Source organism: Panthera leo, chromosome A2, assembly GCF_018350215.1.
Source record: "Panthera leo isolate Ple1 chromosome A2, P.leo_Ple1_pat1.1, whole genome shotgun sequence".
Lineage (NCBI taxonomy): Eukaryota > Metazoa > Chordata > Mammalia > Carnivora > Felidae > Panthera > Panthera leo.
The window spans coordinates 144,701,661-144,719,234 of NC_056680.1; the positions used below are offsets into that span (position 1 = coordinate 144,701,661).

At 44.3% G+C, this 17,574-nt stretch overlaps 1 protein-coding gene across 1 annotated transcript in view; it reads right to left on the reverse strand.

Moving 5' to 3' along the window:
* The window catches only part of UBE2H (ubiquitin conjugating enzyme E2 H), a 102,872-nt gene extending 94,972 nt beyond the window's left edge, over window positions 1–7,900 (reverse strand). The window contains exon 1 of the mRNA XM_042924456.1: window positions 7,407–7,900. Coding sequence (XP_042780390.1) covers window positions 7,407–7,459 — 53 coding nt within the window. The 5' untranslated portion in view covers window positions 7,460–7,900. The remainder of the gene's footprint in view (window positions 1–7,406) is intronic.
* Between the last annotated feature and the right edge of the window lie 9,674 nt (window positions 7,901–17,574).

Genomic DNA, 17,574 nt, shown 5'->3' on the forward strand with positions numbered 1-17,574 from the left:
GCTTATCTTTTCAGAAAAGCAAAGAGTCTTACTAGCAAATGCAAAAATAAGTTATTTGTGACCGTAATCCCTGAAGTACCATGTCAAAGGGCCACAAAATTTTCACAATGAAAACTTAATTCACTAATTTTGAATGGAGGAGAGGGAAAAAGTTACTAAACTAGCCTTGACAGAGTAAGGTAAGAAATCAGTGCTTTCAAATCATGCTATTTAATGGGATTCCTTTAAAATACATGTCTCAAAAAAATAAATAAGTAAATAAAAAATACATAAATAAAAATAAAAATAAATACATGTTTCATGTCACAATCTTAATGTATGTGAAATACAGACAATCAGTCAAAATTAAATGCAGGCTATCTGTTAAAAAGTTAAGCACCTATACCTACCCCATGATTCAGCTATTCCATTCCTATATGTTTACCCAAAAGAAAAGAAAACATCCATAGCAGCTTTGTTTGTAATAGCTCCAAACTGGAAATAACCCAAACGCCCATAAAGAGGAAAATGTGTAAGTAAACAAATTGTGCTATAGCTTTACAATGACATACTACTCAGCAATGAAAAGAACATGGTAAATCTCAAAATATGATGAAAGAATTCATATAGAAGTACATACTCTAGGGGCGCTTCAGTGGCTCAGTTGGTTAAGAATCCAACTCCTGATTTCAGCTCAGGTCACGACCTCACTATTCAGGAGATCAAGCCCTGCATCAGGCTCTGTGCTAAGAGCACTGAACTTGGTTGGGATTCTCTCTCTCCCTCTTCATCTGCCCCTCCCCTACTTTTTCTCTCACACAAAATAAATAAACAAACTTAAAAAAAAAAAAATAAAGAGGGTTTCTTATGGGAACACATAATTGGGTCACTTAAAAAAAAAAAGGACATACTCTATAATTACCTTTATATAACATTCTAGAAAATGCAAAATAATCTATAGTGACAGAAACCAAATCAATGGTTGATTGTGATGATAGGCTTCATGGGTGATATTTCTGTCAAAACTTATCTCATTTATCATTTTTAAATATATACAGTTATTTTATATTATACCTCAATGAAAAGCAGAAGGAAACAAATTCAAGATATCCCAACTAATTCTGTAGCTCTTGCCAGTCAGATCTAATCATGAATGTATATATTTAATATACCAACTCACAGTAGGCACTTTGGCAAGTACAAAAGTGTCCCTAATTTAAGGATCGCCATTATCACTCACACTCACACACCCACACACACACCATATAAAACAAAAAGATCAGAATTCATTTGTCATCACTAGGACAGGTTGATTGCTTCACTGCTGAAATCACACCAACTAAAACACAACAGAACAAAATGAGAGCAGAGTGAGTGTGGGGCCCCAAGATTTTTAATTAAATATTTTAATTCAAATGATTACCTTCTTTGATCTAGAAGAAAACAGAAAAAAGAAATTATTTTAATTCAAATGGTTATCTTCTTTGCTCTAGTAGGAAACAGAAATAATCCACAAGTACAAGAAAAGCCCATGTACAAGATGTTAATTTCAATCTTATCACAGACAAAATGCCAAAGAATTAAATCAGTGGCACGGGCACGGAATGGCATATTACATGATCTATTCATTATGTTTGATATTTTTAATTGGGGGGAAGGGGGAAGCTGCAAAAACTATTAAGCAAAAACAGAGCACATACATACAAGATGATCAACAGGTTGAAAATAATATATGGGGGAGAGGGGGAGACTGATAAGAAAAAACACCATCATGTTAATATTTGAGGACAATGGTTCTTAAGCTGTGGTCCCTATTGTGGACCAACAGCATCAAGATCATCTGGGAACCTGTTAGAAATGCAAGTTCTTGAGCCCCATTCTAGAACCACTGAGTCAGACAACTCCAGGGCTAGTACCCCAGCACCTATTTCAACAAACCCTCCAGGTAATTAAGATCACACTAAAGTTTGAGAACCACTGTATAAAGGATAGGATTATGAGTGACTGTTTTCTTCCCCCTTTTGTAACCAATACTTTCCTCAATTGTCTTACTACTTGCATGATCCAGTTTTTTCGTTAAAGTAGTTTACTAAAACGTACACTGTGGGTCTATAGTTAAGAAGCTATTATACCATAAGCACTTTTGCAGGTCTGAATTGCAAGCCTAAAAAATCCAATGATTCTTGGGGCACCTGGCTGGCTCAGTCAGTGGAGCATACGACTCCTGATCTCGGGGGTTGTGAGTTTGAGTCCCATGCTGGGTGTTGAGATTACTTTAAAATAAAATCTTTAAACAAAATCCAATGATTCTTAGAACCATCAAATCTGTTAAGAGTGAACAAGATACTAAATATTACATATATTTGTATATATACGTATACACGTGTACACACACACACACACACACAACACAGGTCAAGGTACTAGGCAAATTGCACAACACTAGGAAAACAACAAATCCAGGTGTTTCTAACACATGCATACAAACAGGGTTAAGGGACTTTTATGGGTCACATCTGCAAAAGATTTTTCTCCCCTAAAAGCTGAATTTTCAGGCTTGTGTGTAATTTACTAGAACTGCACTGCAGGACTCTGATGTTCTGAAGCTGTGAATGCTTACTCATGTAGGTTCCTGCTTAACAAAAATAAGTACCAGTATGTTATATTTGTCACCAAAATCTAGGCAGAGAAGACAAATTCAGAATACTGGGAGTTGCCAAACCTTTAATTTCTAGCTTGAAGACCATAAAGCTGTTCCACCTTCCACCTCAACATCTCACAAAAACAGAGTCCACAGGAAATAAAAGCAAAACACAGGTTCTCTCAACTGACACTGGAGCTAGTTAAAAGATTACAGAATCGTCTATACTCTGAGCACAAATTAAAGAGTAACAAAGACTACTAATTTAGGGATAGAATAATTACTGATTAACAACAAAATACCAAAGCTGATGTCAAAGGGTTAAGCATTTTAATGTTTTTGTTTCCATTTTCTTTTAACATCTACCTTTTAAATAATAGGAATATAGCACCCCATACATCCCATTGCATAAAATTCACTTTTTAATCTTTCTTCTCCTTGAAAAGTCAATTCTGAAAGTAAATACAAGTTATTCAAAAAGCTGATACATACAATGCTGACCTACTATAAACAGCTCTACTTTGGTTTTTGTTTTTTTTTTTTTTTTTAATTGTTTAACTGGTTACATAAGCATCATGACCACCCACACTGAATTTTTCACTACTAACCCCCTAGCACCAAACCCGGCATGAAGTGGGTGCTCAAACATTTTAGGGGGATGAACTTGTTCCTGAAAGCTTCTGAAACCCTAAAGCAGACACCCTGGATTCTGTAAGGTTTCACTAAATGCTGCTAATGAATTTAGTAAAAGTCACTGCCCCTTTCTATCACTCTTCAAGCTTTTGTAGGGAAAACTTACATTTGTACCATACTTTTGAATCCCTGCATGAGTCATTTAAGTACATTTAAAGTGGCGGCATATCCTATTTTAAGTTGCCACAACTCCCTCTGAAAAAGGAGATCTTTGAAAACTTAGTATTATAAAGTAAATTCCAAAATCTCACACCAATAACAAATACAGGGCATGCCAAGTCCCCATTATTATCAGATTCACTTTTCTGACTTAACCCTGAACACTTATTTCTTGTACTCTGAGAGGTCAGGTTTTCCTCTTTTCCACCCCTTGAAAATACACTTAATCCTGTAACACCACTCACAAGGCGTCCCCGGCCCCTACTTCTTTTGTATATAAACACTCTGGTCACACACTCCATCAGCTGTTTGGTAGCTCCACCCCTCCTCCTTTTCCGGGTAGTAACAGAGCAGCCAATGAGCTGTGAGGAGCTGTGCCTGAGGCCTTTTCCCTGCATACGCTTTTCCAAAACAAGCAGCTCCAGCCTTCAGCAGGGGCCACTGGTTCACAGATAAAAGGATCACCAGGCTGTGCAACAGGGTGAGACGAGTAACCCCCACCAACAAGGAAACCCGTGTAATCTGAGCTGTTTGTTCCTCCACCAGGGAGAACTTAAACCGATATTCCTTTAGGGCAAATCACGCTTTAAGGTCACCAGAGTCCCAGTTCTCAGACAATCTAGATAATCAGCCTGGGTTTGGGTTTGAGATGGAAACCTTAACGCTTGCCAGGCTGGGAACAGCACGGTATCACCAATCTACCTGACTTTGCAAACAAATGGCCACGCTATCCACGACCATACCACAGGATCTGGGCTGACTGTAAGTTTTTTGATTGGGACAAATTCCTACAGGACCCAGAAGTCAGTACATCAGTTTCTAGGCTCCTGGAGAGGTTTGCACAACCCTCAGCAAAGGATCAGAACAGAAACAATGAATGAGTCAGAGTTTCAGAACATAATCGCCCAGCAGATTATTAAGTGCATCGGTGCAAAACACTCACTCCCTGCATAACTTGAGAGTCAGCTCTCCTCCTACCAACCCGTCACAAAAGAAATTGCACCGACTCCAAACAACAACCAGAGACAGTGTCTCGGAAAGAACCTAGCTAGGTGGTGGAAAGCAGTGGCCAATTAGTTACACATCCCCTTCTCTCCCTACCCCCACACCACTACTTTCCTACTATTATAGGTTCCCTGCCAAGCTGTAAATCGTGGTGGCATAATTACACTCAGGAGACATCCAAAAATGGGCTGAAACAGGAGATTGCAATGAAACCAGCTATTGGCCTCCATACCAAAGAAATCATCAAGGGGCACTGAGGGGCAAAAAGCAAGTACATTCCTTCAGACCTTCTCTACTTCCTCTCCACCATCTTTCATTTTCAACCCCGGCCCTTTCACACAACTGTACTAATTTTAATAGTGGGTTGGGAAATTTTTCCTTAAATTTTTGCTAAATATACCTTGCTCAAAAATTATGGGCTCCATTTGGGCCTACTAATGTGAATTCAACAGAGAAAAGAGGCCACAAAATCTCTCACCCCCACCACACACATGCACACACAAAAGGAAATACCAAAATTTCAACTTCCAAACTACGTTAGACCAGAAAATAACAAACATGAAACAAAGATAACCTCTGGCTTTTAAGTCCCGAGACTGTTGTCCTCCTATCTCAGAGATCTATGATTTTAAAGCGCCTCTGCTTTCTTTTGTCAGAAAGGAGGAAGGTGGGGAAAGAACAGAAGGCCAATGCATCTTTGCCTTTCTTCATCTTCTACTAAAAATAAGCTATGAAATAAGCCACTTAGGGGAAGAAAAAAGAGAAAGACACCCTGCTGTTCTTTGTCTGTTTTCCTCTCCCTCTCCACCCCCCACACCCCGACTCCTAAATGCGGTAATCATTCTAGATGCCACAACTACTAAATGAACAAAAGGCACTGTATGGAAAAGGCATCAGGTCAAGTTAGGCCTCACCCTTTATCCTCAATCTTCTAAAAATATATGTATATAATTTGAGACACTGACATTGATCAAAAACAGCTGGAATTCTCTCTCCACCTCCATCCCAATTAAACATTAGGTAGAAATTTGCATTAGGTGTGACAGTAACTCTCAATTCAGGATAAAAATAACTCAGATGCTGCCACCATGTCATTTCCTAGTTTCTAAACAAAAATAAAACCCGAAACTGCTTTGTGTAAAATGAACACACAGCCATAGTTACAAGTTTTCCTGCAACATTATGAAAAGCCAACATTACTGGTATCATTCACACGTTTACAAAACTTAATCACAGCCACAAACAGCTCAGGAAGAGTCAATTTCACTTGTGCCTAGACATGTATTTGGAACATATATTTTATTATTTGCTCCTCTCTGTAATCCCCCTTCCCACCACCCCAAAATTCTGAACTTCAAATACTAAAACTTAGTAGTTTTATCTACTGTTCCTAATTTCTGGCTAAGTTTTCCCGAGTGAGGAGAAAAACACCCTATTCTTGAAAAGATTATGAAAAAAAAAAAAAAAAATCTCTTGCCCAGGCAACTTCTCTCCCATCCCCCACTTCTAAACCAAATACAAAAACTACTTCTTAAAAAACTTCTGAGAATTCCATAACTCAGTATTTGACAATAATCATCAATCTCTAAAAAGAGGGAAAATGTTCAATCAAAAACAGTAACAAATAAAAGGAAGAAAGAAGGAATTCACCTGAAGAATCTAGCCAAACAACTTGAGTTATATAAACAAAACCCTGCAACAGGGGGAAATGGTGGGGGGATGGGGGTGAGGGAGAAAGAGAAGCAGGAGACAGGACTTTTTAACTGCGTTTCACACACCACCACTCCCCATCCCCGGTTCCCCTTCTCCCCAGGGATTAGGTGCTCAGAACACTGGGCTCGTTTCCTCTCTCTCCCCCAACCCTCTAAATTACCCCTCAAAAATTTTCTCCATTTGTCACAGGAACCTTCGCGAATTTCTCTAGCTGGTCACGAAATAATCAGTCTGGACTCCAACCAAAACCTCTGCCTGAAGGGCCCTTATCAGTTATAGCTTTCCCACTGCCACCTCCAGAGTACATAAAGTTGGGGGGTGGGGTAGAATAAAAGGTGTCACTTGGTAAAATCAGGGCAGTTATTCCCCCGAGAACCTTACCCTCATAGAGTTTGCTTAAGTGGCCACTACAGGGGCTATTTTGTCAAGGAGATCCTCTTTCTCTCCCTCCTCCAGCTGTCATGTCCACAATATGGAGGGTGGCTTATGGAGGGCCTGGGGGTCCTCACTGCATACAACTATGGGTGGGACAGGCTTTGTCAGTGAAAAGAAAAACCGTGGGGTTCTTCTAGGGACCAGAGAGCTTAACAGGGGTCTCTGATTTAAAACACTCAGAGCTCTTTATTACAAGAGGGGGCACTGAGCAGACTACTCTTCCTAATATAGAAAGGAATTAGGGATAAAGGAGGTCACTTGAGTTACCCCAGTTCAAGAAGCACAGTGAGTGGAGGGAATGGAGGCATCTCAAGAAAGGAAGAAAGGCTTCACTCTCGGGAATTTCTATCACGAGTCCCTAAATCCAGAGCGAGCAAACAGGAGAGACCCTGAGGTGGACATGGTGATAAAGAGAGAGGTAGCTGGTCCTGCAAAAAAAAAAAAAAAAAAAAAAAAAAAAAAAACACCAAAAAAAAAAAACCACGTCGTCTTGGGAATCCAAACGTCGTGGAGGAGAGTCACGGGCAAAGGGGGTGCAGAACAGCGAGAAACAACGCACGTTTCGGGGTGCTGCAGATAAAGGGGGAGCTGGAAAGGCTCTCGGCTCCTGGGAGGTGCCAAGGAGCCGCCGTAGGCACTGGGGGGAGGGAGGAGAGGAAGGGAGCCTCGAACAGTGGCCTGGAGTGCCCCAGGGCCCCTGCTTGGGTTTCAGGGGTGCCCTGGGCTTCCTCACACAGCCCCCCCCCCTCGACAGCCCGAATCCCCCCTCCACGAAGGATACAGCTTGACCACGTCCGTGTCCATCCGCCTCTTGCCCGGACTGGGGGATGACATGGTGTCGCCGCTGCCTCCCCGTCGCCTGCGCCGCCGCCGCCTCTCTCCTTTCCTCGGCCCGTCTATCACGGGCCCCGGGCCCCGGCTCTGAGGAGCCCGCGGCCGCGCCGGCTCCTCGGTGGAGGTGGCAACACCCCCGCGATCCTGTCCGGTCCCGTCAGCCGCCGCCGCCGCCGCCCCCCGCACGGGGGAACACCGGGCACTGTCCGGCCGAGTGGGGGTGGGGACCCCGCGGCGCCCGGCTCGGGCTGCCCCTCTCCGGCTGTGGGTTCCGCCGCGGCCCGGCCCCGGCGCTACTCTGCGCCGCGCGTCGCTCCCTCCTGCCTGCTCTAGCTCGCTCGCCTGCTCGCCCGCTCACCCTCTCGCCGGCTCCCTAGCAGCCTCCACGACAAGCGGACGACTCCTGCTCAGTCGGCCTCTCTACCCCAGCCTCGCTCTGGGCGCCGTGACGTCACCTCTGTGACGTCATCTGCGGGGCGGGCCCGGCTGGCGAAAGGGGTGGGGCGCCGCCGCCGCGGCGTGGACTTTCCCGGGGCGTTCTGGGAGATGTAGTTCCTCTTTCTCCTGCCCTCACAGCCCTGTGCCCCCTCCCCCAAGTCCCCCGCACGCTTAATCGCTCAACTGCCAGTGACGTTATCATCATCACAAACGATAATAGTAAATAATGGCAATATTATTACATGTGTGTGTTTTAGTGTAATAAACTTCCTTCTCACATACACTGTTAAAAGGCTGTTTATTTGATTTGAGGTGGCAATTCCTTGGATAGGCACCAAAATCGGAAATTCCCACACCAGCAGGTTCTCTGCCCTCTGCTCCCTTCTTGGATGGAGAGAATCTGTCTGCAGCGATCGTAGACTACAGCAAGGTTTCCTCGGAGCTTGCAAACCAGGGTTCGTTACCTTCCACATGGAAAGGGCCACTACTTCAAGGATTAGAATGGAGGCAGCGAGCTGGCAAGACCAGAAATAATTTGGTACGAGCATCCTTACCCCACGGAGTATGAGGTAATTTCACTGAGGGAAAGATTGATAGAAGCTGATACACCCCCAATGTGCTGTAGTTCAAAGGACAGCGATTGTTCTGCCCTCCGAACTGCTATACTAACCCTGTATACTCTGTGATTCGTCCAATAAATATTTACGGAGCACCTACTATGGTGTGAATCACCCTGCCGGACATGAGGGTATCACGGTGAACTAAGAAAGACGTTAAATTTACGCAGTCCTCCCGATATGGTCGGCGGGTGTAGTATGTCAGCATCACCTGGGAACTTGTTAGAAATTCAGGCTAAAGCTTCACCTCAGACCTACTGCATTAGAATTTGCAGCTTAACAAGGTCCCCAGGTGATTCCTGTGTGCGGGGAAGTTTGAGAGTCACTGCTCTACAAAGCACCCTACAAAGAAGCCTTATGGAACCCAGGAGTCGACCAGGCAAAGGGAGCAGGAGTGATCTAGGCATCTATGTTTATATCACATTTTTGCTGCCATCTACTGTATTTTCAAAAATTTGTATCTATTCCCTTGTTCCTATGAATACACTTGTCCTGTGTCAGACCCCGTGCTGTGAGTTGGGTCTCCTTACATTAACCTCTCTCTCTCTCTCTCTCTCTCTCTCTCTCACACACACACACACACACACACACACACACACACACACACACACACCTGGGGCAGCAGCAATCAGCTAAAATTGAACATTCTTTACTCCGATCATTCCATTCCTCCAAAGGACTAGTTGTTTGTGTGCATGTGCTAAATGTACATAACATAAAACTTGCCATTTGAACTACTTTAAAGCGCACAATTCAGTGTATTACATTCACAATGTTGTGCAACCATCACTACTCTCCCTTTCCAGAACTTTTTCATCATCTTAAGCAGAAACTCCATACCCATTTAACAACAAATCCTCATTCATTCTCCACTCCCCCCAGCCCCTGCTAACCTCTACTCCACTTTCTGAAAAAGTCAGGCTATTTTAACTGCTTCCAAAAGGGATACGTTTTGTCTTTCTGACTGTACATAGCAATTCTGTCAGAGGGAGGACCTGTCTGAAGATTTCTAACTCCCTTCAGGTGACCACTTTGGTTTCGTTGTCGTTGTTCTTTTTTAAATGTTTATTTTGTATTTATTTTTGAGAGAGGGAGAGACTGTGTGCACACCGCCGTGGGGAGGAGGGGCAAGGGCGGGGGGGGGGGGGGGGGGGGGGGATGGAGGATCCTAAGCGAGCTCTGTGCTGCCTGAGCCACCCAGGAGCCCCATGTGACCACTTTGTTAAAGGGAGGGAAGGATGGGGCAGAAATTATTCCTGACTGTCTCCTCCAGGCTCTCCAGGCTCCTGCGGCTACCTCTTCCTCTCCCAGCACTGCTCTTCACTCTCCTTCACCTGAGTAACCCCCTACTCACATGCTAAGGCAGCTGTTCTCAACCTTTGGTGCACTTCAGAATCACCTGGGGAGCTCGTTAAGCTCACAAATGTCCAGGCCCCCCCACCAGGGACTCTGATTCAGAAGGTCTAGGGTGAGGCTTGGATGTCCATATCTTTAACAAGCTCCCCAGATGATTCTGATGCAGGCCAAAGTTTAAGAACCGCTGCTTGAAATTTCCAACAGGCACCAACACTTTCAAAACACCTGCCCAGATCCCTCTAGGTGGGTCCTGTGCTTTCATAACATCCTATGCAAATAAGGATGTTTCCTCCCCATGGGAGAGCAAGGCTCCGAGGCAGGCTCAGAGGACCCAAAGTGTTTCCAGAACAGAAAGAACAGGTCAAGGATGGGACTCTTGAGAAAGAAGGGCACGGGGTGGATCTAGAAATTATCCCTGGTGGGCTTTAATTTTAGAGGCCATACACTGCTGTGATCTAAGCAGGAAACAAAAATCATCAGAGACGTGTTTAGAGAAATTTGTTCTGGACAACACTGGAGAAGGTGGGGCTGCTCTACCTAGAAATGCCATGGAAATTTAGCCCTCTGAGCACTCCCTGAAAAGCAATCACTTGGAGGAGAATTATTGTCTAGCAAGTGTCTTAGCTCTGGGTTACTCGGGACAGACCTGCCCATCCCTAGCCCTTAATTATGACTCAGTTAATTGCAGATATCCTCCCAGATCCTTAGTGTTCTCATCTGTAAAGTGTGGCTCATAATACCCTACCCACTTGAGTAGGTTGATGGAGTAAATGGAGAAGATGAATGTGAAAGCCCCTTATAAACTATAAATTGCTTTTCATAGAGGTAATGTGAAGTGTTGATTATAAGATGTAATGTATTATTTGTGGTGCTATTATTATATTATTAATTTCAACCCCCCTCCATTTGCCCCACTCCTTATGCACTGTGTATCATTTAAGGAGAAAGGCATTCACTTTTTTTTTTTTCTTTTGGGGTTTGTTCGTTTGCTTTCCCTTGAAGATGTCATAGTTTCCTTCACCTTTGTGGTGAAGGTATGGTCACAATTTTAGGACACACCTTTTCTCTCTGGGCGTTTTGCCATTTGCTCCTTCATAAATCCATTTCCTCCATTTTGACTTCCTCCCCTCTCCCCCGCTGCAACCCTCCCGTCATCTTTCCAGAGCTTCAAAAGACTCTGGAATCTGCCCTTGACCAGGTGGGTTCGAAAGGTAGCTCCTAAGTCGTGCCAAATGACAGCTTTTGTTTGACTTATTTTTGGCTTACAAAACCTGGAGCTCCTCTCGAGCAAAGTGTTTGTGCTCGCCTTTTTACCCAATGTTTTAGCCATTCAGAATGTCAATAATTTACTCTAAGACAACGCTGGGGCCCGGGAGTATCTGTTTATGTATGTGCACACACATGGCAGTGTGCTGGAATGAACCGTGTTTTTCCTTATCAGGTATAACCAGGGTGCCACGAGGGAACAGCTGTCCAGCCTGCCTGACTCACCAGTGTTGCAATCTGGGAAATGTATTTGGGGCCTGTTTATCTCTCCCCAGGGCAGGACCAAGCTTGACCAATGGAGCCTTCGATCTCAGGAGCAGCTTCTCGAAGGCAAGCAAACAAGTTTGGAGAGAATATGCTGCTTTGAGCCAGACACTAAGAGGGAGCAAGAGGAAAGCTATCATTTGATACACTGAGTAGACCACAGCCCCAGAGCTGCTCTATCTCCAAAGGTACCTGTTAACACGAGAGCTCTAAAACCAAACTAAGTTCGTCACTGTCCCCACGAAATGTGAAAATCCCTCCAATAAGGCCTCCTGATTCCAGTCGACCATTTCTGTTGGGAAATAGGTTTGTTTGGAGCCGGCACTCTTGGCATCTGAGATCACAGGTCCGGAACCCTCTAGAAGGCAATAATATCAACAGTTTCCTTGCTGCTGTGGAAATGAAAGCTTAGAAATCATTTCAAGGGGCGCCTGGCTGGCTCGGTTGCTTGATCTCAGGGTCGTGAGTTTGAGCCCCATGCTGGGTGTAGAAATTACTTAAAAATAAAGAAAGAAACTTAATCAATCATTTCAAGCCATCTCCATGTAACCCTGTTACAATTTGTCCCCACAGAAGCAGTCAGGGGTTGCTCAGGAACATGCAGGCCAGACGGCAGCGAGGACAGAAAGATTTCATCTGCGCTATCGTTGCCACGGGTTGTTTTGTTCACTACCTGTGGCAACAGGCTCCTTGGACGAACACCAATCCCCCCAAAGCAGCATGATTCAGAGTGAGCACGGAACTTCGAGACAGATAACCCCTTCCAGTCCCAGGCGCGCACACACACCTTAATGCCGAGGCTCAAGGAGGGAGCAAGATTGGAAATTATTTACACCTCCATCCAGGGAGCTCTCACCTGGGCCCTCTTTGGAGCCTTTGTTTTGCCAGTCGTCGTGGCCTCCTGTGTTTCCTTTGCAGCTTCCTTATCTCCCTGATCCGGAAATGCTGGAGGCTCCAGACTCAGCCCTCGGCTCTCTGCTCTTCTTTCTCTATATTTAATCCCTGTCTCAGCTTCAATGGCTGTGCATACCCTGACTCCCCAGTGTACATTTCTGGTTGGAGCCCAGCCCCTGAACTGCAGACATATACATACAGTCATCTATTTGACATCTCCTCAGGTCCCAAAGTAAACTGTGATGCTATCCCTACCTCTCTCTCACATAGTTTTCCCCATTCGGTAAATGGCAGCTATTAATTTGAAATATATGACATTGCTAAAATGTTTTTAATGTTTTTATTTATTTCTGAGAGAGAAAGATTGAGCTGGGCAGGGGCAGAGAGAGAGGGAGACAAAGAATCTAAAGCGGGCTCTGCCCTGACAGTGTGGGGCTCCAACCCTCGAACAGTGAGACAATGACCTGAGCCTAAGTTGGACGCTCGATTGACTGAGTCACCCAGGCACCCCTTTTGTTTTTTTTAAACGTATTTATTTTGAGAGAGGGAGAGAGAGCACAGGTGCACAGGGGAGGGGCCAGAGGGGGAGGGGCAGAGAGGGAGGGAGAAAGAGAGAGGGAGGGAGAGAGAATCCCAAGCAGGCTCCTTGCTATCAGCACAGAACCTGACACGGGGCTCCATCCTATGAACCCTGAAATCATGACCTGAGCCGAAACCAAGAGTCAGACCCTTAACCACCTGAGCCACAGGCACCCCTATGAAATTGCCATTTTTAAAGAACCATCAGGGGGCCTTGAATGGCTCAATCTGACTCTTGGTTTCGGCTCAGGTCATGATCTCATGGTTGGTGGGATCAAGCCCCATGTCGGGCTCTTGTTGGCAGTGAGGAGCCTGCTTGGGATTCTCTGTCTCCCTCTCTCTCTCTCTCTCTCTCTGTGCTTTCCCCAATCACGCTGTCTCTGTCTGTCTCCAAATAAATAAATAAATAAATTTAAAGCTAAGAACAGCCAATCATTGGCCACTTCATTTGGCTCAACCTAATACAACATCCTTCCAGTCACTCAGGCCAAAGAGTTGGGACTACCATTCTTGACCCCTCTCTTTCTCTAACACCCCACATTCAATCTATCAGGAAATCCTGTTGGATGTGCTAGGAAATACATCCAGAATCTTTTTCCCACCAGCTCTGCCAAACCATCATCCTTACTACAATTGTTTTCCAACGGATCTCCTCTCTTCAACTCCCGAATTCATTCATACAGAAGCCAGTGATCCTTTTAAACCATAAATGGACTCTTGTCTCCTCACTGTTCAAAGACTTCCCATTTCACCCTATGTCAAAGCCAAAGCCAAAGGCTTCCAAGGCCTTACAGGAGCTGCCCCTACCCTTTCCCCTCACCTCTGTCTAGCCTTCTTGCTCTTCCTCAAATACACCAGGCATGCTCCTGCCCCAGGGCCTTTCTATTTGCCACTCTTTCCATCTAAAACATTCTTCACTTTGGGGTGCCTGGGTGGCTCAGTCGGTTGAGCGCCCCAGTTCGGCTCAGGTCATGATCTCACGGTTTGTGGGTTCGAGCCCTGCGTCGGGCTCTATGCTGACAGCTCTGAGCCCAGAGCCTGCTTCCGATTCTGTGTCTCGCTCTCTCTCTGCCCCTTCCCCACTCATGCTCTGTCTTTTTCTGTCTCTCAAAAATGAATAAACGTTAAAAAAAATTAAAAATAAATAAACATTAAAAAAATTGTTTTAGGGGCGCCTGGGTGGCTCAGTTGGTTAAGCGGCCGACTTCGGCCCAGGTCATGATCTCGCGGTCCGTGAGTTCGAGCCCCGCGTCGGGCTCTGTGCTGACAGCTCAGAGCCTGGAGCCTGTTTCAGATTCTGTGTCTCCCTCTCTCTGACCCTCCCCCGTTCATGCTCTGTCTCTCTCTGTCTCAAAAATAAATAAACGCTAAAAAAAAAAAAAAATTAAAAAAAAAATTGTTTTGAACATTCTTCACTTAGATAAACAGATTACTTGTTCCTTCATCTCCTTTAGGTCTCTGCAGAAATGTCACCTACTCTGGCGAACCTTCTCTAAGCACCCTATTTCAAACTGCAGTCCCAACTCCACCCCGGTCCCTCGTCTTCTCCTTCTCTGTTTAACTTTTCTCCCTAGGGTTTACCAACACCTCACGAATGACGTACTGTGGTTTAACTTAGCTATCTGTTTATCTTCTCTCTCCACCAGAATGTAAACTCTGTGAAGACAAGGATTTTGTCTGTTCCATTTACTGCTCTACACCCAATGCCTAGAAGAGCATGTGGGACACAGATCAATGCTCAAATGCTGAATGAATACAAGGAAAAAAGGAAGACTCGCTGAAAAGGCAACAAAATATTGACAGCGTAAAGCGGTCCCTTGGAAGCTCACAAAGTTAGCTCTTCCTAATGGTCTCTGTAGAGTGGCATGAAACCTTACATACTGAGCACCTGCTCTGTGCCAGGCACGGTGCCAGGGCGTGTTACTTAGAACCTAACAGGCTGGCAGGACCGATGTTATTTGCCTATTTTAGGGACGAAGAGCCTCAGGCTCAAGGAAGTTCAGTAATTTGCCCGAGGTCACACAGCCAGTAAATGGCAGCATCGGGATTCACATCCAGGCCCCCAACTTCAAAGCCCGTGCCACTTGCAATCTGGCTGTGCCACCCTGTTTGTTAATTGCTTCATTTGTTGACGCTGATGAACTCATTACTTCGAAGGCCCGGTCCAAATTCCACCTCCTTTGTGACCATGAAGGTTTCCAGGCCATTCTAAGCTAAACTCTGAAAGGAGTTTAGCTTAGAAAAGAAAAGAAAGAGGGGCGCCTGGGTGGCTCAGTCGGTTAAGTGTCCGACTTTGGTCAGGGCATGATCTCACAGTTTGTGGGTTTGAGCCCTGCATGGGGCTCGGTGCTGACAGCTCAGAGCCTGGAGCCTGCTTTGGATCCTGTGTCTCTCTCTCTCTCTTCGCCTCCCCTGCTTGTGCTCTCTCTCAAAAATAAAAAAAAAAACTTTTTTAAAATCTAATTCAGCCCAAGTCACTCCCCACTCACAGTCCTTCAGTGGGTCATCCTTAAACTCAGAATAAAATCTCAATTCTGTGCCCTCTGTAATGCTGTATAATCTAGGCTTAGGCCAGATTTTCAACCTCATTTCCTGCCTCCCCCGTATCCCCTCAGACATTCTGTTGCTTATATCCCTGGACACCAAACTGGTTTCTACTTCAGGGCCTCTGACCTGGCTGTTCCAGCTTCCTGGAATGCTCTTCTCATACATCCTAAAGGGCAACTCCTTCCTTTCTGCAATGAGGTCTTTATTCAGACGTCCTGTCCTTAAAGAGGCCCTTCCTTCACCACTCCGTGTTAAAAGGTATACCCCTTACTTTTCTCTCGTTACCTTGCTTTAGTTTTTTGGTAATATTTTTAGATTTTAATTTTGGAAATGTTCGAATATGCTGAAAAAAATGGAGGCAATAATACAACGATCACCCAAATACCCACCATCCAGATGTAACAACTGTTAACATTTTGCCATATTTGCTTTATCTGCTTGAAGGTGTGTGTGTGTGTGTGTGTGTGTGTGTGAAATGTCTTTTTTTATTTTTATTTTTTTTGCTAAACCTTTTGAAAATAACCTTCAGACACTATGACACTTCAGCCCTGTATACTTCAGCATGTATACCCTACAAATAAGGACATTTTCCTTTATAACCATATTATTATTCTACCTAAGAAAATGAGCAATGATTCCCTAATTACCATCAAATTTTCAGTCCATAATCAGATTTTTAAAAATAAATCTCTTTCTTGGGGGCACCTGGGTGGCTCAGTCGGTGAAGTATCTGACTCTTGGTTTCAGCTCAGGTCACATGATCTCACAGTTCATGGGATCGAGCCCTGAGTCGGGCTCTGGGGCTGACAGCACAGAACCTGCTTGGGATTCTCTCTCTCTCCCCCTCTTTCTCTGCCCCTCCCCTGCTTGTTCTCTCTCTCTCCCTCTCCAAATAAATAAATAAACTTTAAAAAATAAAGTAAAAATAAATCTTTTTTCTTGATGTGTAGTTGACACACAGTATTATATTAGCTTCAAGTATACTGCACAGTGATTCAACAATTACATACATTATGAAATACCACGAAAAATGTGGTGACCATCTGATAATCAGATGTTCTTAGCTGTCCCCTCTATGGCAGTTTTGTTTTTTGGTTTTTTTTGAGCCAGAATCCTTGAAGATTCATTATAATGTATTTTGATTTATATGCCTTTCATCAGAGGACAGTTGGGAAATTATATTTTACATGTATAGCTCTTTCGGGTCTCTGCCCTCCTATATCCTCTGCCTCACCCCTACTCCCATTTCTGTGCTATGTACACAATAGGCAGTTAATAAATAATTGGTAATGACTAGCTGAAACGTCCTACTCCTTCACACAAAAACTTGTATGCAAACGTTTATAAGCAACATTAGTCATAATACCAAGAAGTGGAAACAACCCAAGTGTCCATCAATTGATGAATGGATAAATAAAATGTAGTCTACCCAGTATGATGGAATATTATTCAGCAATAAAAAGAAATGAAACACTGCGACACGCTCTGCCACGAATGAGTCTTGAAGATATTTTGCAAAGAGAAGCCAGTCACAAAAGACCACATGTTGTATGATTCCTTTTTTTTTTTTTTTTAAGATTTTATTTTTAAGTAATCTCTACACCCAACATGGGGCTTGAACTCACAACGCCGAGATCAAGACTCGCACGCTCCACTGACTAAGCCTAACAGGTATGCCCCTGTGTGATTCCTTTTATACCAAACGTTTAGAATAGGCCTCTCTATAGAGAAAGAAAATAGATTGATAGTTGCCTAGGGTTGGGGAGAAGAGGAAGAATGGAGGGTGTCCACTAAGGGGTGCAGCGTTTCCTTTTAAGGTGATGGAAATGTTCTAAACTTGATTGTGGTGACGATTGCACGACTCTGTGAATATACCAAAAACCATTAAGGCATACACTTTGAGGGGATTGTATGGTATGTGAATTAGCTTAATAAAGGTATTATTAAAACCAAAGCAAAAACGAAACGGTCCTATTCTTCCTTGTTGTTCCAGATCACAGCAGGAACAGATGTTGCCCAAACATCCTCTTTCCTCCTCTCCCATCTTCTCCCCTCCTCTGGACTCTCCTTCCCTTTGAACATGGCAGAGGTGTTGACGACTGGAGATACGGAAGCTTCACCTGCTTTGGTGGAAGGGCCTTTTATCTTCTAGTC